The 26,378-nt window shown below is 47.7% G+C and overlaps 2 protein-coding genes and 1 non-coding gene across 6 annotated transcripts; all 3 read left to right on the top strand.

Moving 5' to 3' along the window:
- Efcab12 (EF-hand calcium binding domain 12) lies at nt 1-20,561 on the top strand. Of its 4 annotated transcripts, XM_034511456.2 has the most exons (9): nt 1-769; nt 8,538-9,010; nt 10,021-10,206; nt 12,050-12,206; nt 14,697-14,893; nt 15,713-15,926; nt 17,270-17,420; nt 19,185-19,241; nt 20,045-20,561. In XM_034511456.2, the coding sequence occupies exons 1-9, from the start codon at nt 415-417 to the stop codon at nt 20,301-20,303; spliced, it is 2,049 nt and encodes a 682-aa protein (XP_034367347.1). In that variant the 5' UTR covers nt 1-414; the 3' UTR covers nt 20,304-20,561. The 4 variants fall into 4 exon arrangements, with proteins under 4 accessions (XP_034367347.1, XP_076796434.1, XP_076796435.1 ...); XM_076940319.1 differs by lacking the exon at nt 8,538-9,010 and having other exon boundaries at nt 635-769; XM_076940320.1 differs by lacking the exons at nt 1-769; nt 8,538-9,010 and adding an exon at nt 9,019-9,547.
- A 1,745-nt stretch (nt 20,562-22,306) lies between these two features.
- Rpl32 (ribosomal protein L32) lies at nt 22,307-25,797 on the top strand. Its single transcript, XM_034512507.2, has 4 exons — nt 22,307-22,439; nt 23,219-23,319; nt 24,180-24,361; nt 25,620-25,797. Exons 2-4 carry the CDS (start codon nt 23,224-23,226, stop codon nt 25,747-25,749), a joined length of 408 nt encoding a protein of 135 aa, XP_034368398.1. The 5' UTR covers nt 22,307-22,439; nt 23,219-23,223; the 3' UTR covers nt 25,750-25,797.
- LOC117715930 (small nucleolar RNA SNORA7) lies at nt 23,009-23,148 on the top strand. Its single transcript, XR_004607710.1, has one exon. It is a non-coding gene; the product is annotated as a small nucleolar RNA SNORA7 (small nucleolar RNA).
- Nucleotides 25,798-26,378: the final 581 nt, after the last annotated feature.

The raw sequence follows: 26,378 nt of genomic DNA, 5'->3' as shown, positions 1-26,378 counted from the left end.
AGAAGGGTTCTCCCGCCTCCTTCGTGCAAGTGGAAGCACTCAGCCAATCGGTGTAGGGCATCTATCTAGTTATGGCAACAGAGGCTCACTTTCAGCAGGTTGAGTTGCCTTTTGCAAAACCTGAAGCTGATTTGCACCTAATGGCCAACCCTGGACCGTACTCTATAACGCACGCCATCTACAGGAATCCTCCGGCTCCTAGCGGCAGAGTCATTGGAGAGCGCCAGGATAGGCTGGAAGCCTCATTGTGCCGTCTCCATTCTGGGGTAGGGGTTGCCAGGAGTTCCAGAAGGTCACAAACTTCCCGGATTTCCGTGCCCGGAACCAGCTGGAGAACCAGATTCAGTCGCCTAACTTGGAATCAAAGCCGGCTTCTTGTGCTTGGGAACCTGCATATTTCTCAGTTAGGCAACAATGCGTTCTATATTGAAAAAGAGACCTGGAGAAGAGACAGCCAGCTGTCTGTCCCCAATCAAGTTCTTGGCAAAGGGCTGCAATTTGCAAGATGGAGGGTACAAACAAACAGGAAAAGCTGGAGACCAGAAGACCCATACTCTCGGAAAGCCTACTCTCCACCCATTTAGTGCTTCACAGTGGAATGCTCGTCCCCCTAGCCGCTCCTCCTCAGCACATAGTCAGAATGTGCCAGAAACCTTGGCCAAACATAGTGGGAAGCAAAAGAAAGCGTCCAGGTTATGGGACCCCCAGAAAGCCGAGGAGAAAAAAAAGAGTCATCGTGTGACATTCTGCTTGTCACTCACAGACCTTGGTAAGTGAGGGTGCTTTTCATGGAGATAGAAGGGGCTGAAGAACCAGGTTAGATGAGACTGGAACCAGGGGACACATTGCATCTTAGTTGGTAGACACCTAAGACCCTGTAAACTATAGAAGTGAGATGTTTTCAGAACAACTGAGATGCATGACTGTTCTGGGATGGGGGTACTCAGCACGGAGGTGAGTGGGAGAAGCTGTCTGGTGTGTAGTGTTGACACTTAGGAGTGACCAGGACAACAGGAGCTCAGGATGATGGCCAGAAAGGAAGGCAGCAGCTGAGATGTGAGTCAAGAAAGGAGAACAAGTGTGTTTTCTGAGACAAGCGAGGACCCTCAGGCATGTGCTCCTATTAGGCATATGTGGGTCAGCTAATGGGATCTTCTCCAGCATTCAAGGCCCACAGTGAAGTTCTCTGTGTACCTGGGAATGTACAAACAGAAGCAAAGTCAGCCAGTGACAGCCAGTGACATCAGAGAGTGCACCTGACCTGTGCAGGAGTGGAAAGTCACTGCTTCCACCATCTCTTCTAATGACAAGATGGCAGCCTCAGCCTGTCACTGCAGGAGACCACCTACCGTGCTCGCTCATAGTCCTGAAAAGCTAGAAAAAAGTGCAGTGAAGAGTGAGTGGGTGGTGAGCAGGCCACTTACATGCAAGAGGGTGGCTGGGATGACACCTGATAGGCTAGTCACTGTTCTTTGCTGTGAAGAGAAACAATTCAAGGCAACTCTCACAAAAGACAACATTTGATTGGGCATCTTGCTTATAGTTTCAGAGGCTTAGTCCATTATCATCATGACAGGGAGTATGGTGGCAGACAGGTATGGAAAAGTAGCTCAGATTTATACACTGATACGCAAGCTGAGAGAAAGAGCAGGAGAGAGAGAGAGTGCATTTGATGTGGGCTTTTAAAACCTCAAAGCCACTAGGCAGTGGTTGTGTTGACCTTTAATCCCAGCACTCAAAAGGCAGAAGCAAGAGGATCTCTATGACTTCAAGGCCAGCTTAGTGTACAGAGTTAGTTAGTTCCAGGACAGCTGGGGCCATACAAAGAAACCCTGTCTCAAGAAAAACAAAACTCAGCCAGGCAGTGGTGGCGCACGCCTTTGATCCCAGCACTTGGGAGGCGGAGGCAGGCGGATTTCTGAGTTCGAGGCCAGCCTGGTCTACAGAGTGAGTTCCAGGACAGCCAGGGCTACACAGAGAAACCCTGTCTCAAAAAAAAAAAAGGAAAAACAAAACTCAAAGCCTACCCCCAGTGACATTTCCTACAAGGGCGCTCCTCCTCCTCTTCCTCCTCTCCCTCCTCTTCCTCCTTTTCCTCCTCCCTCTCCTCATCTTTTCAAACAGTTCTACTTCCCGGTGATTAAGTTTTCAAATATGAACTTATGGGAGCCATTCTTATTCAAATTACCACACCCTTACTGTGAACCAGAGTGAGAAGAGCTGAAAGGGAAGCCTCAAGGAATACTGTGCCCTTTGGAGCACACAGCAACTGGGTAAATAAAACCCAAGGGCCAGGTAAGGAGCAAGGAAACATGACTGAACAGAAAGAAGCACTGTAGAAAAGAGAAAAAGGTGGGTATGAGATCATGGAAAAGAAAAGGGGCAAAGAGCTTTAGGCCATAGCAGGAGGTATGTTAACTCCTTGAGCACCAAGAAGCCTTGTGTCTTAGGGTTTTACTGCTGTGAACAGGGTTTTACTGCTGTGAACAAACACTATAACCAAGGCATCTCTTATAAGGACATTTAATTGGGGCTGGCTTACAAGTTCAGAGGTTCAGTCCATTATCATCAAGGCAGGAGCATGGTGCAGGAGGCATCTTGATCTGAAGGCCATTAGGAGAGACTGGCTCCCACATGGTTAGTAGGAAGGTCTTAAAGCCCACACCCACAGTGACACAGTTCTTCCAACAAGGCCACATCTCCAAGTAGTGCCACACCCTGGACCAAACCTACTCAAACCACCACATTCCATTTCCTGGCTCCCAAATATATGAGGCTTGTTCAAATATATGAGTCTATGGGGGCCATACCTAAACATTGTATAATGAAAAATGCATTTGGTCCAACTTCCAAAGCTTCCATAGTCTATAGGAGTCTCAACAATGTTGAAAGTCCAAAGTTAAAAGTCTCTTCTGAGACTCATCCAATCACTTAATTGTAATCCTCAAAGTTAGACAGGAAACCAGCTGGGCAAACTCCAAACTCTGCATCTCCATGGCTAATGTCAAAGCAGTCTTCAGATCTCCAATTCATTTTTCATCTTCGTTGACTACAACTTCTTTCTCCTGGACTGGTTCTATTCCCTGTTAGCAGCTTTCCTGTGGCAGGTATCCCACAGTTCTGGCATCTTAATAATTCGGAGTTTCCAAGTCAACTTCAGCTTCACAGCTTCCTATTCCAATGTCTATGATCCACACATGATTTTGTGGACTCCTCCAAAGGGCACATCACTTCTCCAGCTCTGCCCTCTAGACTCTGGTTGACTCCACTCCACTGCTGTTCTTGATCATCCTACAGTACTGGCATCTCCAATACACTGAGGTCTTCTGCTGCAACTAGACTTCACCAATACCCTCTCATAAGCTGTCTTCATGGTGCCAAGCCCCAGCTTCTTTGCATAACCCCTTTAGTCCTGGGCTGTCAACTGCAACTGAGGCTGCACCTTCACCAATGGCCTTCCCTAGCCTCTCACAGTGCCAAGCTCCAGCTGTTCTTCATGACCCCTTCATACCTTCAAAACCAGTACCACCTGGGTAACTCTTACACATTACCAAGTCCAACTGCAGCACAGGATACAACCTTTGCTATCTCTGGAACACATCTTCTTTGTGCTCTCAGAAAACACTTCCTAGAAGATTTCACCTCAGTGATGCTGATTTCTTCTTAATCACCATTAATTTCTTAGCTCCAACTAACCAGCATCAGTTGTCCCAGTAGTTCCTTTTATTCTTGACTTTAAAGCCAGAGCTACATGGCCAAAGCTGCTGAGTTCTGCTCCTTGCTAGGGCTGGAGTATGGTCCCTCTTGTTCTATTCCTAGCTTTCTATTTTCCAATTTCTTCACTGCCTAAGCTTGGCTGTCCTGGAACTTGCTCTGTAGGTTGATCCTGAACTCAGAGAACTCCATGGCTATGTCTCCTTGGAATAAAAATATGTACCATCCCACCTGAACATAAGCTTATTTTCACCTAGAACTTGCTCTGACCCAGGCTAGCCATAAACTCAGAGATGTACTTGGCTCGAGTCTCCTGAGACTAAAGGTGTGTAGCACCATGCCTGAACCTAAACTTAGCTGGGTGGGATCTTGCCCCAAAGTTCCACTCCCTTAATCTGTTATCTTCTAGAACATAGGATTCAGCTCCATTCTATGTGCCCCTTTAGTACTTGAACCATATATTTTGTATTTTTCCTATCTCAGCTTGTTCCTTTTCATTAAAACATGCTTCATAAGAGTGAACTTTAGTAACCACACAACAGAATTTATACCAGGCTGTTTTGAGACTTCCTTTTTCAAAGCAACTAATCTAAATCTCTTTACCTTAGCCTCAGGCAGACTGTTCAGACAATGGCAAAAAGCAGCCACATTCTTCACCAAAATACCACAAAAACAGTCTCTAGGAGACATACTGAAATTATTCTCCACTGAAAATCACTCTCAGCACAAAGTCCTCCATATTTCTACTAGGATAACCCATTAAACCCCACAGAAAGGATTCCACTGCTTTCCAAACCAAAGTCCCCAAATGCACATTCTTCCAAACAAAAACATGTTCAGACCTATCACAACAATACCCCACTCCTGGTACCAACTTCTGTCTTAGAAGGGTTTTATTGTTGTGAACAGACACTAGGACCAAGGCATCTCTTACAAGGACAAGTTTTAATTGGGGCTGGGTTACAAGTTCAGAAGTTCAGTTCATTATCATCAAGGTAGGAACATGGCAGTGTCCAGGCAGACATGGTACAGGAGGAGCTGAGAGTTCTACATCTCCATCTAAAGGCCACTAGAAGACTGGCTTCCACATGTTAGAAGAAGGGTCTTAAAGCCCACAGCCACAGTGGCACACTTTCTCCAACAAGGCCACACCTCCAAATAATGCCACTCCCTGGACAAAGCCTATTCAAACCACCATGCCAGCCTTGGTGGTGAAAGCCTGTCACCCCATCATTTGGGAAAGAAAGGCATCCTGGCTTACCTGGTGAGACCCTGTCTCAAACCATGCTAAGGTGGTACTAAATATGTAGGGGCTGTAGGGGACCCAGAGGGGTGGAAAAGAAGAGCCGGGAAGATTTCAAGGGATGGTGATGCCTGAGCTGGGTATGAAATAAGTTAGAGATAATTGGGTGAAGATGTGGGAGATGGTATATGTGTGAGTTGGGTTGCCTGTGCAGTGCACCAGGCTGATCTATTGGTCCAAATGCAGATGAGGGGCCAGTGATGTTGCTCTGTCCAATCTCTAGCACAGGGATGGGGGAGTTGATGGTGGCACAAACCATTTAGAAATGAATTTAGAAATGTCTTGAGACATGAAGATCAAGTGGCAGCTGAGTAACAGCAAATAGCTGAGAGCTTGGCTGTGGGGGCTGGTGAGATGGCTCAGTGGTCAAGGTCACTGCTCTTGCAGAGGTCCCAGGTTCAGTTCCCAGCACCCACATGGAGGCTCACAACCAGTTATCACTCCAGTTCCATGTAATTCAACACCTTCTGGCCTCTGTGGATACTATACACATGTGGTGCACATACATATACATTCAGGCAAAACATTCATATACATAAAAAGAAATCCTAAAACAAAAGTACTTGTCTATGAGACTAATTAAGCATGGCTAATAATCAACCCAGTGACTTTGAGCTTCTCTGGGCCTCAGTGTGTCTATCTGAAAAAGGTGCCTAGCCATAGCAGCAACCCCATGTCTACATTTGTCAGTCATGAACTGTTTACTGAGTTCCGATTACATATAAGCACCATGGTGGAGCCAAGACTCTGGAAGAGAATAAGACAGTCATAGACAAGGTCTTCATGGAGCCTTTTTTCCTAGAGAAACAACCAAGGCATTGCACCAGGAGTTGCAAATGGAAGCAGTTATTAAATGAACTGAGTTTAGCTAGTAGAGAATGTGGGGAGGGACTGCAAGCCGAAGAGGCCACACCCCAAGCTACAGTACCACAATTGGAGACCTTTTAAGTAAAGTGTTCATCAGTGTGAGAGCTACCAGTGTGCAACCCAGACTGCTTGCAATGTGTCTTATTTACTTTTCTATTACTGTGAGAAATCACCATGACCGAAAGCAACTTGGGACGGAAAGGATTTATTTCATCTTACAGCTTGTATTCCATCATCCAGGATCTCATGCAAAGGCCATGGAAGGGGTGCTGCTTACTGGCTTGCTCCTGGTAGCTTGCTTAGCCTGCTTTATTATATCACCCAGGACAGCCAGCCCAGGAGTGGCACCACCCACAGCCAGCTGGGCCCTCCCACATCACTAGTCAAGAAAACACAACACAGACTTTCCCACAGTCCAGTCTGGTGGAGACATGTTCTCAGTTGAGGTTCTCCCTCCTAAAAGGGCTCTAGCTTGTGTCAGGTTGACTAGCCAGCACAGATGGTGATGGTGGCATGGAGGAGCATATGGGTCAAGGTATGCAGAGTACCCATAGGGCTCCAACTGTGAGCTGGGGCGTCATCTAAGACTGGAAAGAGGAGGGGGATGGGGAGGAGGAGGGTAGAAGATACTGAGCAGAGGGAGCAGCAGGTGGCAAAACCTTAGGCAGGACAGGGCTCCCTTCCATCACAGAGGGGACAGAAGGGGCCTAAATGAGCCTGTGCCACTGGAAGGAGAAACTGAATTGCCAGTAAGTCTGTGTGGGAAAAAATAAGGGACATCTTGTCCTGAGGACTGCAGCTTTCAGGAAAAAAGGCTTCATGATGTCAGCAGGTGTTCAGCTCTGTAAACCCCTGCCTGAGCACACCTGTATTCCAAAGCAAGTTAAGAAAAATCATTAAGAAAAAAATGAGTTTATTTACAAGTTAGCCAAACTGAAAAAAAGGAAATACCTATTTTATTCATTCTCTCTCTCTCTCTCTCTCTCTCTCTCTCTCTCTCTCTCTCTCTCTCTGTGTGTGTGTACAGAATTACAAGTTCTAGAAAAGCATGAGACAAAAAGCAGGTTAGCTGTGAGACTGTCCAGCCAGTCCTTTCTTGAGAAGAGAGAGTGGCTTGTCTCCATTAGCAGAACAGAGGGTCTGCTGTACCCCTTGTGCAGATGGATGTTTTGCTGCATTTATGTCTGTGAACAATGTGTGTGTAGTACTTTTCGAGGGCAGAAGAGGGTGGCATACTCTCTGCAACTGGAATTACAGGTGGTTATTCACTATTATGTAGATGCTTAAAATTGAACCCACGTCCTCTGAAAGAGTACTGAGCCATCTCTACAACTTCCTTATATTTTTTACATTTATTTATTTCAACAGGTAAAGAAGGGTCTGTGCCATGGTGCAGATGTGGCTGAAGGGTGATTTGTGGTAGCCTGTTCTCTCCTTCTACTATTTAGGTTACAAGGATTGAACACAGGTTGTCTAACTTGGCAGCAAAACACCTTTACCCACGGAGCCATCTCACCTGCCTACTTGATATGTCATTACAAGTTGGGGCCTGAGGAACAGTGGCACAGTAGTTCTTCAGCAAGCACAAGGCCTTGGGTTCAAGTCTCAGCAGCATGAAGAAAACTTCTATGTAGTTGATGTAGATGTGTATATGTGTGTGTGTACGTGGATACATATATAACAACACACTGACTACAAAGCAACTCTAAGAAATACCTCCATCACCTGAGAAATTAGGTAGCTATTATCCCTGTCTTATGGAAGAAACTGAAACACAGGCTAAGCAGGAAGCAGTGTTGAGGTTTGGTCTTTTGCTATGTATTGTAATACCCAATGTAATGTAATGTAATGTATTGTAATACTAGCCTCCAAGGCCTGGTTGCTCCCAGGGATAAGAGAATCCAAATGTACAATGTGACCTTGCTCCTTAATTTAAAACTACTGGTTAAATAAAGATGCTGACAGTCAATAGCTGGACAGAAGAAACACAGGCAGGGTTTGGGGTTCCTGGGCATAGTGTCAAAGGGAACCACAGGGAGAGAGAAAAGAAGGTGGAGAGAGGAGGAAGCTTCCATGGGGTAGATGAATCATAAATCATAGCCATGAAGGCCAGCCAATCAAAGTAAGAGCTGCCGAGATGGAAGGACCATGGCAAATTGTGACTTGGGGTTACTGAAGGGAAAGTAGATTCTAATAGCATCGAGGGGCTCTCTGCCCAGTTCTAGTGCTGATTGAGGCTTTATAAATATAAAAGTTGTGTTTCTTTTATCTAGGAACAGAATAATCAAAGGTAGGGGTAGAAGCCCCTGATTGAGATTAAATACTTTCTACAACACCAGATCAATACTTAGACCCAAGCTCTCTGGATCAGAGTCTTTGCGCCCACCAGAGGGTGCTGTGATGCCTAGGATAGTCAGACAGGATGAAGTGGATTCTTCGGAGCATGTGCAGAGTGTAATAGGAATCAGACTGTTGTTGGTGTATACAGGTGGTGTTAGCTAATACCGTTTTCCTTACCATTGTGATGCAGTGATACAGCCAGGCCAGGGACCAGGCACCCTGATACACAACTAGTTCCTACAACAGCCCCTTCCCTGATTCTTCTTAGTTCTCTTCCAAAAAGGAACTCACTTTGTAATCCTCTTCTCACAAGGGGCCTACCAGTCTTTCACCTCCATAGATGATGACTTTGATGAAACCACCAGCAAACCTGTCTTCAAACCTGAGCTAGTCACTGCCCATTGCTTCAGGCGACTGAAGCAGAAAGACTTCCACCTGCCAAAGAGCCGGCGGCGGATCATCGTTGTGCCGGGCACAAAGGACCAAGTGCCGGGCACAAAGGACCAAGTGCTGGCCCAGCCCACAATCCCTCCTGAAGCTCCCCTTCCACTCATGCCTAGCTTCAAAGTTCTGGATACTGGAGACACCCAAGAGCTACCAGTGAACAAGAAGGCCTGGCTGAGTCAGAGGGCAAAGCTTCGGAGGCAGCTGGAGACATTTGGTGATGTTAAGAAATGGCTGGACAATAAGCCCACCATCACATCATCAGAGATCAAGGTTCTGTCTATGATTCGCCAGGAGCAAAGAACCCCCAAACATACCTTGATTTCAGTCAGGAGACCCAAGGTGAGAAGCCCTAATGGCCAGAAGGTGCTGAAGGCTTCAGGAATGTGTTGTCATTTTGTTTCCTTGGATTAGACATGACAAGGTGGTTTGCCCCATTTTACAGAGGCGCAAAACCAAATCCCCCAAAGGAAGGTGTATGAGTGATCTATTGCTGCATAACAAATACTCCAGAGTGACTTTTTAAAAAAACAAATGATTATCATTCTATACAGCTGTGTCTGTGACTCTGGACTCTAGCTGAGAGGCTTTGTCTCTACATCATGAGACTGCGGTACAGGCCAGAGACAGCCTGTGACTTGACCAGGGCAGGAAAGCAGCCGGCCCTCCAAACTTGTTCAAGTGGCTGTTGATCAGAGGCTTCAATGCCTCCCTCAGGGATCCACAGGCTGCATAAGAGTACTCACAATAAGAAGGCTAGCTGCTCACAGAGTGAGCCTTCCAGAATGGAGAGGAAAGAAGTCAGTGCGGTTACATCCTTGGCTTTGGTCTTGTTACTGCACCATAACAGAATGAGCCACTGAGTACTGTCTGCACCATGTGAGTGGGAAGGAGAGTCCATCTTGGCAGGGGAAAGTCAGACCACGTGGATGTGCTTTAAAAGCATCCAAGCTGGGGTACACTAGCAGTCTGTCTTGATGATGGACACCTGTCTGTTGGAGTGGCCAGGTGCTAAACCAGTGCTCATTTGAAGATCAAGACTATCATGTTAGGGAGAGGAGGGTCACCTTGTGATGGCATTACCTAACTTGAAACCATGACTTGTACACTGATAAGCGAAGGTCAGCCACCCACCCTTGATAAGCCAATTAAAGCACCCTAATAAATAATAAAGAACAGAAAAAAAAGATTTATTCAGTATGGCCACATTGAGAACAGGGCAAAGATATACAGTGCATCCTGCTCTCCAGACCATCTTAGGGTTCTGAAATGAGATTGAACTTTAACAAGAGGGCTAGGGATATGCACACTTAAGTGGTCCTCCTCCCCTGCCCCACTCTTGCCTCTTCTAGGGCAAAGCTGTCAAACACGTCCGCCAATCTGCACCCCAGCTGCGACTGCCTAAGCCCCCTGTCCTGGCTGACATGTTTGCCTACCTGCGTAGTCGAAAGGTCAAGATCCTGGAGATATTTAGCAGGGCAGAGCGGAGTGAAAACCAGCGCATCTCCAGGGAAGAATTTATCATGGCTCTGAAGGCAGTAAGTATGAGCTTCTCAATGGGGCATGGGGTGTGTCCTCCTCCCTTCCCCAGGCTCCGCAGTCCTGATGGGCAGACACCAGGGCTCAGCTTCATAGTTGCAGAACCACACTAGGAAACATAGCATAACCCGAAGTCTGATCATAGCCTTAAAACAACCTCTGTACCAGGCTGACCTGGAGAGATGGCTCAGGGGTTCTGAGCCTGGCTGCTCTTGCAGAGGACCCAGGTTCAGTTCTGAGCTGCCCACATAGCCATTATCAATCACCTCTAACTCCATGTGCAGAGGATCTGATGTCCTATTCTGGCTTCCAAGTGCACTGCATGCACATGCTGCATAGATACACATGCAAGCATACACACACAAACATCCATATACACACCCAAGGTAAGCTATGCATACATCTTAACTGCTGACCCATCTCTCTAGCCCACAGCCGTCTCTCCAGCCGAGGCTTGAACTCAGGACCTTGCACACACCAGCAAGCTCTCTACTACGGAACTATATTCCCAGACTTATGCTTTCAACTAGTCAATTTCCAAACATTTTTATGAAATACAATTATGTGAACATCCAAAAACACCTTTAAAAAGTAAATGTCTTTACTAAAACAACAACAACAACAACAAAATAGTTTAAACATTAAATCCTGGGCCAGGAGAGGTGGCTTAGCAGTTAAGAGCACTTACTGTTCTTGCAGAGGGCTGAAGTTTGGTTTACAGAACCCAATGACAGCTCACAATACCCTGTACTCCAGTTCCAGGGTATCTGTCACCTTCTTTGAACCTCTGTGGATACTAGGTATGCTTGTGAACTTACATAATACAGCCAAGACACTCATACACATAAAATAAAAATGAATTTTTAAAAAATGTTTAAATATGAAGTTCTTTAGCTCCAGGGCAGTTTTGAGCTGACCCAAGGACAGTTAAGCAGTGACTGTTGTCTAAAGAGAATGAAGAGACAATTATATTCATAATTATGATTCCTTTCAAATTTTTCCTTATGAATATTCAATGTTTCTGGTAAGTACTGCATACCTTCAAAGTTGTCTATTATCCTTTCTATTAGTCGGGGTTCTCTAGAGAAACAGAACTGAGAAAAATGTATGTATGGATGTATGTATGTATGTATGGATGGATGGATGTACAGTATTTATTAGAGCAGCTTACAGGTTGCAGTCCAACTAGTTCATTGGTGCTTGTATCCTGATGGAAGGTCCAACAATCCAACAGTTGTTCAGTCTAGATGTCTCAGCTAGTCTTCAGCTGAGATGCTGGAATCCCAAAGAAGAAGTAGGCTTTAATGTCAATGAAGGAATGGATTTGCCAATGAGAACAAAGGCAAGCAGGGAAAGAGCAAATGCTTCCTCCTTCCAGTTCTCATATAGGCTTCCAGGAGAAGGTGTGGTCCAGATTAAAGAAAAATCTCTCAGCAGGTATATCCAGCCACTTGGGGTTGAGTTAATTCCAGATGTAGTCAAGTTGACGACCAAGAATAACCATCATATCCTTTAAAAGAAATGTCTGGGTTTCTAATACTCTATCTGAGGAGAGCATACTTGTTCCTCGTGTATGATGATGGAGGTATGGCTTTCTTCCTATCCAGTATGTTAATCAACTGAAAGACTGTGGGAAGACAGAGGCCTATCTAGCCTGAGTTTTTTAAGGACAGATAGGAGTTTTTCAGGCAGAAAGAAAAGCCAGGTATGATAAATTCCAGAATGCATCCGGGCCTGACAAGGGCTCTGCACTATGTAGCAGGGAGTTAAAAGGTTGAGCATGCTTGCCAAGCCTGCTGGTAAGGGTGAGGTGGGCCTCAGTAACTTCTTGTGCCTCCTCAGATCGGAGTCCCTCTGAAGAGCCAGGAGCTGGAAGACATCGTCATCTACCTTGGCTCTCTTGGGAAGCAGAATGCCATTACCACAGAAGCCCTGGCCAGTACCTACAAGCAGTGGTCACTGGCCCAGCAGAGAAGCACCATACCTTCTGCCAAGGAGTGTGCGTGCCCCACCCCCTGCCCTGGAAGCCTGCCTGGCTTTCTCCAGCACCACATCCTCAAGTGGCTCCTCCTCCTCTGGCTTGCTATGGGTTTGCCAAGCTCTGGAGTTTCCAGACACAGAGACCAATGAGGAAGCAGATATTTTCTCAAAGGCCCAGCTGCCCTTTTGTCTATTCAAAGATGAAGTTCAGCCCCTGTCCTTAGAGGGTCATAAACTATTGATTTTAAAAGCCCTGAGGGCTGGGCATGTGAAGTTGGAGAGTGCTTGGCCTGCATGTTGGAAGCCCTGGATTCCGTTCCCAGCACTGCACACACTAGGCTTAGTGTTCACATCTACAATTCTAGCAGTCAGGATGGAGGTGGGACGTCCTTGGCTTTGTAGAGAGTTTGAGGTCAGTGTAGGATACAGGAGAGTTTGAGGTCAGTGTGAGATACAGGAGAGCAGAGAGAGAGAGAGAGAGAGAGAGAGAGAGGACATGTTTGGACATGTCTGGAGTTAGCTGCTTCTGGCTTTCTGTCATCACAGATATTATAAAGGATGCTGTGAACAGCTGTGTAGATTATACACAGCCCACACTATGTTTGCCCTCATGTGCTTTTGGGGCTACATCTGTCCAAAAGCAGCAGGAAGAGGGGAACTAGAAAGGATTCTCCAATATGAATTTACTGTACGAGCCTGTATCTTTCTTTTGATTGATTGAGACAGGGCCTCTCTATATAGCTCTGGTTGTCCTGGAACTCAGTGTGTAGATCAGGCCTGCCTCAGACTCACAGAGCTCTCCCTGCCTGTCTCCTGAGTGCTGGGATTATAGGTGTATGCCGCCATGCCTAGTGTTGGGGAGTGCTGACGTTGAACTCTGGGTTCTATGCATTAGGCAAGCATTCCTCCCACTGAGCTACACTCCCTCAGCCTTTCTGTCTTTTCTTTTTAAAATCTATTATTGTTGCAGAGAGAAAAAGACCAAACAGCTGCCACAGCCCCCATCCCAACTCCCAGTTCCCTTTCAAATAGCACAACACCATTATTTCTTTAAGTGGAATGAATGGGTCTTGCTCTGCCCCTATCCACCAGGATGGCAGGAAATTAACTTCAGACATATTTTAGGGAGGGGTGGGGGCTCTCTCTCCTTTGAGATGAAATAAAGGTTGCCAGGAAGCAGTTGGAGGGATTTTCTTGCAGGGGTGCCAAGTTGAAGCAGGGTTTTTAGAGTCAGGGTGAATGGCCACACTAAGAGTGTGTAACATCCTCCCTGGTCTGGTGTATTAGGCAGCTCCTGCACGGTATGTATTCCCCAGCTCTAGATGTCAGACTTCCTGTCTGTGACTGTCCTGTCTGTGACACCCAAGCCCAGCCCACTCCCATGAGGGTCCCTGACACATCAGAACCTCGGAAACCCAAGCACCCTTACAGTTTCGATGGCCCAGGGTCAGCACCTTGTAGATTGCACTTTTCCACTCTGTTACTCCCATAATCATCTGAATGCCCAGAGCTGCTGTGATCTCACAGCTGGCTGGAGTCACTAGAGCCCAGTGCTCCACAATAATAGCTGTAGTCAACGGATTTTAATACACCCACACCCTGCTTTAAAAATATTCCTATCTTGATTTGAAGTCAGGCAGCAGTTATTTCAGCATCATCAGATGCCACCCTGGAGGGTGGCAGTTGGTAAGACAGGTGGACTTGGGGAGTCTCTTGGTTTGTCTAAGGAGCAAGCAGGTAGGGCCCCAGAATCAGGAAAGGGGCACCATGCAGACTGGCAGCGTTTGCCAGTTTATCCGGCCTGTCTGAAGGTTAGGGTTGCTATTCATGTTTTCCATGGAGGAAGCAAATGGCCAGAGAGGCTGAGCTGCTTGTCTGGAGTCTCAGGAGGAGGTGAGGCCAAGATTTCACCTCAGCATGAGGCTACCATGCCAAGGTGTCAGAATCCTCATTGGTCCCCATTTGGCAGTTAGCAAGATGACAGCTGAAGCAGATTCCCACAGGTGCTTGCGGCCCAGGGAAAGGAGTCTGGTTTTAGCGTGTGTTCCCTGGGAAGCCAGGAGTGGCATTGAGTTGATCTTGCTTACATTTTTTTGTTTGTTTGTTTTTCAAGACTGGGTTTCTCTGTGTAACAGTCCTGGCTGTCTTAGAACTTTGTAGACCAGGCTGGCCCTGAACTCACAGAGATCTGCCTGCCTCTGCCTCCAGGGTGCTAGGGTTAAAGGTGTGCTCCACCATTCCCAGCTGCCATTTTATGAGTTGTTTGCCACTTGGTGGGAACACAGTAACAGGATGGAAAAGGTGCAGGAAAGAAGGTGTGTGGGGTGTGCAGATGTGAGGCTTCATAGCAACGGAGGAGACAAACTCACAATGCCCCTCAGGCGGATACTGGCTGGACATATGGGAAAGGAGCAGAGGAGCATGCTGGCATCTGCCCGGTGACATCAGGTTGAGTTCCATAGCTTGGTTGCCCTCTTACTCCCTCCTTTATCTTTCCTTCTCACTCTAGATTACAATTTGTCTGCAAAGAGAACCTTTCTGAGGCATAGCCCTAAAAAACCGAAGGCTAGCTCATCCCCACAGCCTCCCAAGATGGACCTGCTGAAGGTGCCTGAAGTTGATACAAAGATGGAAGGGCGGCCCATGTCAGAGGAAGACATGGAGGATGTGGGCAGACGGTACCGAGAGAGGCGGAGGCAGTACAAGGTACCTCTCTAGCACAGGCCTTGGGGGATGGGCAAGCCAGGGTTTAGGACTTGGCACTGACACCTGCTAGCTAGGGAGACTACAGGAAGGTCTCACCTTGATCAGCCCTTGTCTGCCATCTGCACAGTCAGCTAGCTGTGGTGAAACACCTCTATAATCCCATCACTCAGGAAGTCCAATTAAAAGGAGTTTGAGACCAACCTGGGCTACACAGTTAGTTCCAAACCATTAAACCATTAGAGCTACACAATGAGAGTCTGTCTCAAAAACAAACAAAAACAAAACCAAAAAACCCACATATACAAAAAACCAAACAATAACAAAACAAAACAAACAAAACCAAAAACCTAGACAAAACAAAAAAACCTCAACAGCCAGTGCTGACACTGGGTGACACTTCTCAGCCCCTCTGCGCTGGCAGTGTGGCTTCTACTCAGGATCACTCACAAATGACTATACCTGACTTAGAGTCCCCCTGAGCCAAAGACTCAGAGATGATGTTCAACAGGACACCTCGAACACTTACTGCTACTGGGCCTTTTATAGATAATACAGATTACAGAGTACATGGGCACACCCAGTCTGAGTGTGTTCTGAGGATTCTTGAGCCAAGTGCTCAGAGCCCCCAAGGGCTTGACCTTGACCTCGATGCTTGCTCCTCTAAGCTGCTAGCTTTGGAACCTGAATTGTAGCCTCACTATGCACACACTATTCTTCATGGGGGGCCTCTTTGAGGAGGTAGAGAAGATGCTATGCTGCCTTCTAGCCAAACCGAATGTCACAAAGACACAAGATGGAGCAATTTCTGTTTTTCTGCAGCTCTCTCTCCCCTCCATCCAATACATGGAGAACTGTCGGCTGGTTCGATCTGGGACAAAACAGTTTGATGATCACTGCCTGCCATCCACCATCTCTGGGGAGATGGAAGAGCTGCTCAACGTGACCCGCAGGGATAACTTCCTAGTCTACCTGCAGTGCTGGGAACTCTGTGAGGCCTACGGTCTCCCACTGACTGAAGACATCCTCATGAGAGGTAGGGCTTGCTTCAAGGGAGAGCCTTGGCTAATATGGAGTTGACGCTGATACTGGCTACCCTATACATGCACCTAGACAAGCCACCAGGGCCTTTGGTGGGAACACTTGGAAGGAGTAGGAAGAAAGGCAGACAGCCTGACTGCTAGGTGGGCTTCCTAGGACACAGGCTCTGAGACAGATGGACTCCTTAGGTGAGATTTGGGAGAGCTGGGTTCTGGAGCTCTGCCTTCACACACATGAATTCACCTCCCTGTATGTCCACCCTACGTGTACATTCCCCTCCACATCTGTGAGACAAATTCAAAACAATGAGAAAACCACCATCAAAATAGTTGAAGCAAGCCCCTACCTCTCATCAAAGTAGTTCTAAGGGCTGGGAGTGGCGCTCCGTGGTAAAGTCTTGCTGATCAGGTATGATGTCCTGACTTCATACTTAGCATGCACACACACTCACACTCACACTCACACACACACTCATGCAGGCACACACACTAATTAACCTAGTGACGTCTAGCTGAATCTCCCCACCTCCAGCCTAAGCTTGCTAAGTAGCTCCATCTTCATTTGCTGTTACAAGTTGGTCTCCCTCCTCTGTCACCTGGTGAGCAGGGGTCCTTTTTGGTACTGAACTGCAGCTGTGTGCCATGTTGCATTGTGAGGAACTGTGGGAGAGCTCAGGGGAACTTTATATCCTATTATATTCTGCAATTTCCAAAGAACCTACTACCATCTAAAAATAGGAAGTTGGGCTGGCAAGATGGCTCAGCAGACAAGGCCGTTGCTTCCAAGCTTAGTGACCCAAGTTCAATCCCTGGGACTCATGTAGTAGAAAGAGAAAACCAGCTCCTACAAGATGTCCTCTGACTTCCTCATGTGTGTGGAGGTGTTCTCTCTCTCTCTCTCTCTCTCTCTCTCTCTCTCTCTTTCTCTCTCTCCCTTCCCTCTTTCTCTCCCTCTCCCTCTCTCTCTGTCTCTCTGACACAGAGGGAGAGGGAGAGAGAGGGAGACAGAGAGACAGAGAGAGAGAATAAACCAACCAACCAACAAATATGACTTACAGAGTTTGGAGAAGGTGGTTTGGTGGATAAAGGCACATGCTTCCAAGCCTGACGACCTAAGTTCAATACCCAGAATCCTCATAAATGTAGAGAGAACAGACTCCACAAAGTTCTATTCTTGCCCCCACATATGCACTTTGCCACTCCTCCTGCCAAGCCATCTTGATAGCTCAGAAAAAAAAAAATCTTTTAGACAGAAGTGTGAATTTTTTAATAGTTTCCATGTGACCCTAAAGTAGGCTAACATTGCCTAATGGACTGCCGTCTTCTTTGCTGCCCACAGCACTGCTGTATCCAGGAGACAAGATAATCTGTCTGAAAGAAGAAGTCCGCCCAATCCGGCAGCCTGGAGGCTACTATGTAGACGAGAGGATTATCCACAGCCTGGCTGGATTCAGGAACCGCCAAAAGTTTGGAGAAAAGAAGAGAGACAAGCTGAGTTTCAAGCTGCCCCTTCAGCTGCTGGGGCTGGGACATTGGCATGCACATAGTGTCATGTTAGGCCAGCATCTGTGTCCCTACCTAGTCACTGCTGGCTGGCCAGTCCAAAATGTCACCCTTAGTGGATATCTTATGTTCACAGAGATCCCCTCCTGACCACAGGCTTCCACAATCATGAGGCCAGTGGGAAAGAGCCAAAGGGGGTGTTATCTTACCCTGTATCAGAAGCTAAGGAACTCTGCAAAGGACAGGGGCTAATTCCTTCCCTGTGCTGCCACCCTGTGGCAGGCACACTCATTCTCCAACAAGAGGCTGGCTGGTAGCCCCCGGAAAAACAAAATGTCACCCTAACCATTACACCTACCTCCTGCTAAGTGACCCAAAGTCCATTCCCACTGAATGTGGGCCAATCAGGAGGCAACTACTGAGTAGCATCAGTGGTGACTGCCGAGGGGAGGATGGGATGGCATCCCTGCAGAGGGTTGGGGTGGTGCGACAGAATGCCTGGGTCAGGCTGCAGTACACAGCAGATGTCGTCTGCTCTAGATGCAAGTCACTACACTGTGAACCTCAGCATTTTCATGTAAAAAGTGAACGCAGCACTCCTAATACACACAGAGAGGGTTTGACAAGGGCCACAGGTTGTCCTCAGCACCGCCAGGACTGCTGCTTTTCCTTGCACTTGTCCTGATGTTTTTTAGTACAGGGGCAGTCTGGGCCCATAGCAGTCATGGCTTGCAGAGTGCTGAGTATGACCCGGCCAAGTAGCGGCTTAGAGAGCTTCTGAAATATGCCTTCTAACCTGTGGCTGGCTGCTGCCACAGACCCATCAAACACATAGCCTGTGGGGTGCACACAGGAGGAGGAGCACACTGGTGAATCAGCTCACTGCTGCAGCTCTGGGTTTTACTGCTGGAAAACTGCCCAGAGAGAGTGAATAAGACTGGACCCTGTGCATGCCAGGTGCCCAGGAAAGATATTTTTCTTGTGTTTGACCAGTCACATCTGCAAAAGAGAAAGAGAAGTCCCTTAGCTAAAGGAGGAACATTGGCTCTCTCTCACCACCAGGGAATAAACTGTAAAAGATCCTGAGGCCAGGTGCTAGGGATAGAGAGTGGACAAGGCTCACAATTCAATCCTTTATATCAGAATTAAAAACCCGGAGATTCTGAGGCCAGATGTGGGCTTGGGAAGGAATCCAGCGATCAGTTAGGGATGCATGCTGGGCTGGCCTAGGTATGGAAGGTAAGTCTCTATCATGCTTGTCCCACAGAGCTTGACCTCTGGCAAGGGAAGTGGGAGTCAGGTCCAGCATCTACCAGTTGCTGAACACATCTAACTAGTTTGGAGGCCTCCATCCCATGAACGAAGGGAACCAAGGTTAAGGTTTCCCTCACCTTACCAGCCTGGGGTGTGTCTTGCATACATGGAGACACAGCTAGGGCCTACACAAAAACACTCAGAGCTCTGCTCTGAGACTCAGAAATACATCTCTTATTGGCCTCCACCTTCTTAAAGCTGGCTTTTCCTGATGTTTGCTTGTTTGTTTGTTTATTGTTGTTATTGTTTTGTTTTGAGACAGGGCTTTTCTGTATATATCTGGCTGCCCTGGAACTCTGTAGGCCAGACTGGCCTCCAACTCACAAGAGATCCACCTGCCTCTGCCTCCTGAGTACTGGGATTAGAAGCACGTGCCAGCACTGCCTGGCTCCTGGGGTTTCTCTTTCCTAACAATGCCTCTCTCTGTTCCCTGGTAGGAAAACATCAAAGAAAATGAAGAAAATGCACTTTCACGATTTCGAGGAATTTACTGGGTTTGTAGCTGTCCTGCGTGTCTGCTAGGAGGGCAGGGGATGAGGATGGGGGGGCTGGCCTCTCCTCTACTCAGAGGCAGCTCTGGAACCTATGCATATTGAACAAAATCCTGGCCTTGTTGTGGGGTGAAATGGGGGGGTGGGGGGGTGGGGAAAGGGGAGAGGAGGGGAGAGAAGCAAGTCCTCTCGATTTATTTAGGTATTTTTATAGATACAGGTACTTTTCTGCATGGACATCTGCACACCAGAAGACAGCAGCACACAGTTGTGAGCTGCCATGTGGGTTCTGGGAATTGAACTCAGGACCTTTGGAAGAGAGCAAGTCCTCTAGAACAGTGATTTTCAACCGGTGGGGTGTGATCCCTTTGGGAGTTGAACATTTTTTTCACAGGGGTCACCTAAGATCATTGGAAAATAGATATTTACATACAATTCATAACAGTAGCAACATTACAGTTATGAAGTAGGAAGGAAAACAGTTTTATGGTTGCCGGGTTACCACATCATGAACTGTGTTAGAGTCAAAGGCTAGCAGCATGAGAAGGGTGAGGACCACTCCTCCAGCCGCTAGGATGGCGCTTGGCTAAGTTTGGTTTAAGAAGCAGTGTCTAGGCACTTAGCCACTCATTCACTGTATGGTCGTGATCTCTAGCTCTCCGGGTCCTCACTAGTGAGGAGACTGGAGGTGTTTAGTGCTTTTCACACTGAACAGCATGGTCACAGCTTATGTTCTCTGCTGAGAAGGAGCCCTGGGCCTAGTCTCTCTGCCACAGCAACCTTCCCTATGTCTTTTCCTTTTCCAGGAAGCTGAAGTTGAAGAGGCTAAGTGGTCCCTCATGCACCCACCCCAATCACTTCTGGCCTGGTCACCTTCTGGACAAGCTGCGGCTCTACCTGCCCACTGTGGCCAAGGATAAGAGCCTGGCGATCTTCAGCTGTGTAGAGTACAAGCCCCCGGTCTACCCGGCCATCTACCACTCTAAGGACTGGTGGCCCATGAAAGACTTTGCTTACGTGACCCATGCCTATTATGATGCAAACAAGGTGTACTCCATCAACTAGAGTGGCCTGAGGGAGGCTGGGCCGAAGACAGTGCAGCCGGAAAGCCCGCAGATGCACACTTGAGAGCTTATACAAAAGAAACATTCCCAGGGAAGGTCTGGGGATGTGTCCCCTAAGGCCACAGGGTCCAGTGGAGTGTGGATGTGTACACACACACACACACACACACACACACACACACACACACACGCTGTGTTTTCTCTGTCATGACCTCTGCCCTTTTGAAATAAACCAGGTTAGAACCTGGCCTGTAGCCTAGTTCATGTGATTTCCTGCTTAAGGGTTGGAAAACTTGAAGTTGTGAGTGTGTAAGAGACAGACTCCCCAGGACACCTCCTACCTCCCATCCTGGGACATTAATGCCTACAGGGATGCAACAGACAGAGTGTCCTCTCAGCTGAGGAGACCCTTAGACTGAGACTCCCAACCCCTGTGAGTCTTCAGAAATCGGAGCCATACTCTCTAGTTCATGGGCCTTCTGTATGACTCATCCACTTGCCTTTCTCTTTATGTACTCTGTAAGGTGCCATTAGCCTCACACTTCCATGTTCCACGTGCCATTGGCCTTCACATAGCCTGTAGGACAAGCAGCCTTTGGAGAGGGTGGGCAAGCCACTGACACAGGAAAGTGACAGTCCTGCTCTGCAGCTTGCTAACCAGCCTTCTCCGACAAGACATTTTACTTATCTGGATTTCTACTCCCCCTTTACAGCAAACAAAATGGTTGGGGCAGCATACCCAATTCAGCGTTTGTCCCCACCTCCTGGAGCCACTATCAAGGTCACCAGTGGCATCTGTTGTGTTTGAGTTGTAGAATCAAGGTTTTACATTTTCTTAATTTATTCTGCTGGGCAGCAGTGACACACACCTTTGATCCCAGAGACCTTTGAGGCAGAGACAGGCTGATCTCCAAGTCTGAGGCCAGCCTGGTCTACAGAATGAATTCAAGGACAGCCAGGGTTACACAGAGAAACCCTGTCTTAAAACAAAACAGCAACAAAAACAAAACAAAAAACGTGGATGGTGGTGCTAGAGAGATGGCTCAATGGTTTAGAGCACCAATTGTTTTTACAGAGGTCCTGAGTTCAATTCCTAACCACATGGTGGTGCCTCACAACCATCTGTAACGGGATCTGGTTTTTTTGTTTTTGTTTTTGTTTTTGTTTTTTTGTTTTTTTGTTTTTCTTTTTCTTTTTTTGAGACAGGGTTTCTCTGTGTGGCCCTGGCTGTCCTGGAACTCACTCTGCAGACCAGGCTGGCCTTGAACTCAGAAATCCGCCTGCCTCTGCCTCCCAAGTGCTGGGATTAAAGGCGTGCACCACCACCGCCCGGCTGAAAACTCTTAATTTTAAGAGGAAATAAAACCAAACCAGAGACAGAGAAACCCTGTCTCGAAAAAAAAAAAAAAAAAAAAAAAAAAAAAAAAAAAAAGAAATAAAAAGAAAAAAAAATTAAGAGTTTTCACAACGATCTGAAAAACAAAAAGCAAAATAGACTAAGCTCGGCCTGCCTCTGCTTTCCAAGTGCTGTATTTAAAAGTCGTGTACCGCCAGTGGGCTATTTTCTTACCAATATTATCAACCTATCACTTATTAATACATTGCTCTATTCTCTATCATTCGTAGAGAAGATTTAAACATACAGAAGACGCGAGAAAGCTCCGTAGCACTTCATCATGCAGGGGTTTGCGCACTTGTATATCCTGAAGTTTTTGGACATTTGCTCAACCAACCCCCTAAGGATTCTTCAAAGAAGTTTCTGTTTTGCTACCTCCTAGCCACAAGGAGGCGCACTCGGGAACGAACAGCTTAAAATCCGATTGGGCTTCCACTTAGGGCGGAAATAGATGCCCACCTAGCAGGTCTTAGCTCAAAAAGAATTCCAAATTTCTTAGGTAGTCCCAAGAGAAAAATACATTTTAGTTCATTCGAAGATGTTAACGTATACTACAGAACACTAGGATTTTTTCCAGCATATTTCTCAGGCACGTCTTAGTTTTCTTTAGAGGATCCAGAGCCGGAAGTGCTTCCCTTTTCTCTGCCAGGACCTAAGACCCCGTCCCATCATACCTTGCGCGCCACCGCCTCTTCCTTCTTCCTCGGCGCTGCCTGCGAGGTGGCTGCCATCTCTTTAGCGGTGAGTCTGCATCGGCGGCCATCCGCCGCCTGCGGGTTCGGTGCGACCCGGTCGCCGGGTGGGGAGGCCTTGGAGTCGGCCTCCGCCCTGGCGTTGTAGTGGTGAGCGCGCAAGGGCTTGGCCACTGGCGCTGCTGCGGAGTCCGCCCGGGGCCCGGCATCGGCCAGGGCGAGTGTGCGGCCATGCGGCCCGTGGGTTTCGGACGTGGGTTTGTAGTTGGCTTATTGGCAGCCCTCTTTGGTGGGGGTACGACATCCTGAGTCAGGAAGCTGCCGCCGCTCGCCGGTGAGCAAAAATGCTTTCCGAACATGAGTCCGCTGGGAACTCAGTGCATGCCCGGCAAAGCAGGTTGTCGGTGGAGGAACAGAGGAGACACCTTCTGACGACCCGGGAGGGCCAGGCACGCTGGTGGCGTGTTAGAAGTCCGTAGTGGCTTTGCGTGTTTAAGGGCGCAACACTTGAAAAATAACGAAGCTTAGTGGAGTGGGATTTGCTGCCCCTCCGCTAGAAAGCCCTGGTTCAGGTCAGTGGCCGTTCTTTGAGATTCAGAGTGGGTGAGGTGACCCACTGACCTCTTGGGATCGCGTCTGGAGAGTGACTAGTATTCTACCAGCTTCGGAAGCAGGAGGGAGAACAAGTCTAGCAGAGGTACCCATTCCAGTCCCAGTTTGCTCCGTAGCTGGTGATTGGAAGACACTCTGCAACATCATCCAAAGCCAGAGACACTCAGTCCCACCTCCCAGTTTTCTTTACTAACGTGCATCTGACTTTTGTAAAAGGCATCATGGCTGCCCTCCGGCCTCTGGTGAAGCCCAAGATCGTCAAAAAGAGGACCAAGAAGTTCATCAGGCACCAGTCAGACCGATATGTGAAAATTAAGGTACGTGGTCCTGGGGTAGGGGTGAGTGTTGAAGATCTGAGCACACATTTCAAGTATCATGTAGTCGGTTGGCTGAAGTTCTTCTATAAAATGACACTTTCTGTGTTATATGTGTGAAGGGCAGGGGACTTTAAGGAGTTGATTTCTCTCCTTCCTGTCATGTTGTTCCAGGTGACCAGACTTAGGTGTTTGGCAGTATACACTAAGCCATCTCTGCAGCCTGACCCTGTATTTTAAGGATCTTTGGTTTTGTCTGCATTTTATGTTTGCGCACCAGGCACATGCATGCATGGAATTTAACTTAAGACCTCTGGAAGAGCAGCCAGTGCTCTCAACTAAGTTAAGACTTCTTGCTGGGCTCAGAGATCACCAGTTGGCTGAATGGGCTTGCACAGCCAGTAGCTAACTGATCCCTCCCTGCCCCTTTTTTTGAAACTTAATTGCAATGGAAGGTGGTGTTGAAATTCCAGTCCAGGTGCTAAGGATGGAGCCCAGGGCCTTGTGTATGCCAGGCAAAGTTCTGCCAACCGAGCTACACCCTCGACCTCTGGTGTATGTTATTTTATGTGGCAGAAGTCTTGGGTACTAAGAACAGTGCAGACACATTGTTGTACTGTGTACAGTCCCCTCTAATCCCGACCCATGTGGTTGGGTAGGAAGGTTTGGTTTTGTTGGGGGAGTCTACAGTGAGCCACAGTTTGAGGGGCTTTTTTCTTCTGTGAGGAAGTGTATAGAGAAGTAGGAAGTTACATTACTCAGCAGCACCTCCTATATGACACGACCCCCTTGAATTCTGCCCACTTCTTGCTGAGGAAGAGCTGGCAGTTTACACAGAGACTAACTTGCCTGTGTGTCTTTAGCGAAACTGGCGGAAACCCAGAGGCATTGACAACAGGGTGCGGAGAAGATTCAAGGGCCAGATCTTGATGCCCAACATTGGTTATGGGAGCAACAAGAAAACCAAGCACATGCTGCCCAGCGGCTTCCGGAAGTTTCTGGTCCACAATGTCAAGGAGCTGGAAGTGCTGCTGATGTGCAACAAGTGAGTTGGCCCCGCTTTGCCCTGGTTAGGAGTGTGTCTGCCTCCTGTGAGGCTGGGCACTGCCATGGGCATGCTTAGGAGGAATGGTTGAGATGGGCCATTTGCACTCACTAGGTATGAAACCTGAGACTGGAGAAGAGGGAGGCCTTCATTTTGTATAGTGGGTGTTCAGTGTCCTTTATGGTCCTGTCTGAAACACTGCTATAGTGTCAATGAGACTGCAGGGGGGCCGTGTCTCACCTGGGACCTAAGCTGTGCTTGGCTCTGCTCTGACCTGACAGGTCAGTTTGCAGAGCAGCTTGGGTCTTTTGGGGTTGAGGTAGAGAAAAAGGCTCCAGGCTCAGCTATTGAGAAGGTTATGGGATGTTCTGGGTACTTTGAGAAAGTTACAACCCCTCGTAACCTGTAACCTCTGAGATGCAAGACCAAGGCCTCCCAGGAAATGCTCTAGATGCTGGATGTGAGGATGTGCTAGAACAGTTTCAGAGGCCTTGTATGTGGTTGTAATGCAGATGGAGGGAATCGGCATGGGGAGATTATGTTGTGCATTTAACCAAGCCTTGAGTGAGTGCTGGAAGTTCTTTTGGAAGGGTGACTGCAGGGATGTGTATGCGTGCAGGAGCAGCAGTCTGTATGGCACTCTTGTCTTGATGAATGGTGCAGTGTTGGGCTGCGTTTCTAATGGGTCCATCTGCCTCAGGAGAGCTGCACGGCCTTGTCAAACCAACAGGTGCACCTGCTCACTGAGGTCTGTCTCTGGGCATTTTCCCCAGGGGAAGTTATAGATAATGTCTTGGTAGTTGTAAGTGTCCTGGGGTGGGATATGGCTGCACATGACTTGTGAATGGTGGGTGTGTTAGTTACAGTTAGGGACATGGGCTTCAGGTTAGAAAGCGGTGCATCTGTTCCCAGATATCTGTAAAGTGAGGGTGTGTCTATTTACCATTTGTATGCTTTCCATAGCTCTGCTGTCAAGGTTTTCCTCAGTTCCCTGTCTATGGCTTCATAGTCATCTCCATACTGGAGGTGTGTTCATTAGGACAATTTCTCAACACTTCGGGGTTATTCTGGGTTACTCAGTGTGAGGAAGAACCTGTGAGCCTGGCGTGGTCCAGCTTCCCTTTATGGATTGGTGCCTGGTCACTCACTCCCATAGACCACTGCAGAAGCCTTGGTGCCTGGGTTCTCAGGATTGGAGCCTTTGATGCTCATTAGAGCCGTTTCCCTGGTGACCTTTCCTGGTTTGCTTCTCTTTCAGGTCTTACTGTGCTGAGATTGCTCACAATGTGTCCTCTAAGAACCGGAAAGCCATCGTAGAAAGAGCAGCACAGCTGGCCATCAGAGTCACCAATCCCAACGCCAGGCTACGCAGCGAAGAAAATGAATAGATGGCGTGCGTGCATGTTTTGTGTTTAAATAAAACCACAAAAACTGCCCTCTTGGCATTTTCTATCTTTTTGGTAACTGGAGACTGTTCTTTGCTCCTTACTTCCCAGTGATCTTCAGCTGAGGGGCAGCAGGGCTCAGAATCTCATACTAGCCTTGGTTGGCTGCAGGTGGTTTGAGGAAAAGAGAAAAGGGGTGGCCCTCTACAGTGTAGGTACATAAAATTAAGAATATGGGGGCCGCCAGGCTAGCCTTTGCTCTTACCTGTCCCAGCTGCTAGCATGGGTTATCCTAGGGCAACTTTTCTGAGGAAGCTTACAGTTTGATGGAACTGGCCTCACTCAGGAGTGACAGTCCTGTCTCTGGAGGATTGAGAACTTAATGAGACTGGTAGATACTTCTGCCACATGAGATGCCATGGGGGCAGTGCATTCTGTAGCACAGGCCGGTCTCTGGTTCTCCATTCTTGAAACAGTAATGTTCAGAAGGGTTTTATAGGTGACATTTAAATGACTAGAAATACATCTCCAGGCTGATGAGATGGCTCAGTGGTTAGGACCACTGACTTCAGGAGGTCCTGAGTTCAACTTCCAGCAACCACATGGTGGCTCACAACCATCTAATGAAATTT

The sequence above is a fragment of the Arvicanthis niloticus genome, chromosome 9 (assembly GCF_011762505.2).
Source record: "Arvicanthis niloticus isolate mArvNil1 chromosome 9, mArvNil1.pat.X, whole genome shotgun sequence".
Classification (NCBI taxonomy): domain Eukaryota; kingdom Metazoa; phylum Chordata; class Mammalia; order Rodentia; family Muridae; genus Arvicanthis; species Arvicanthis niloticus.
Note: the sequence above shows the minus strand (reverse complement) of the source record. Positions and strands in the feature narration are given on the sequence as shown.

What these genes read in the sequence shown, in the direction of transcription:
- Efcab12 (XM_034511456.2), top strand. Translation starts at nt 415, where the DNA reads ATGCGTTCTATATTGAAAAAGAGACCTGGAGAAGAGACAGCCAGCTGT. An exon ending in CTTGTCACTCACAGACCTTG is followed by an intron (nt 770 to 8,537) that starts GTAAGTGAGGGT and finishes TCTTCTCACAAG; the next exon opens with GGGCCTACCAGTCTTTCACC. An exon ending in GGAGAAAAGAAGAGAGACAA is followed by an intron (nt 17,421 to 19,184) that starts GCTGAGTTTCAA and finishes GTTCCCTGGTAG; the next exon opens with GAAAACATCAAAGAAAATGA.
- Rpl32 (XM_034512507.2), top strand. Translation starts at nt 23,224, where the DNA reads ATGGCTGCCCTCCGGCCTCTGGTGAAGCCCAAGATCGTCAAAAAGAGG. An exon ending in ACCGATATGTGAAAATTAAG is followed by an intron (nt 23,320 to 24,179) that starts GTACGTGGTCCT and finishes GTGTGTCTTTAG; the next exon opens with CGAAACTGGCGGAAACCCAG. An exon ending in GTGCTGCTGATGTGCAACAA is followed by an intron (nt 24,362 to 25,619) that starts GTGAGTTGGCCC and finishes CTTCTCTTTCAG; the next exon opens with GTCTTACTGTGCTGAGATTG.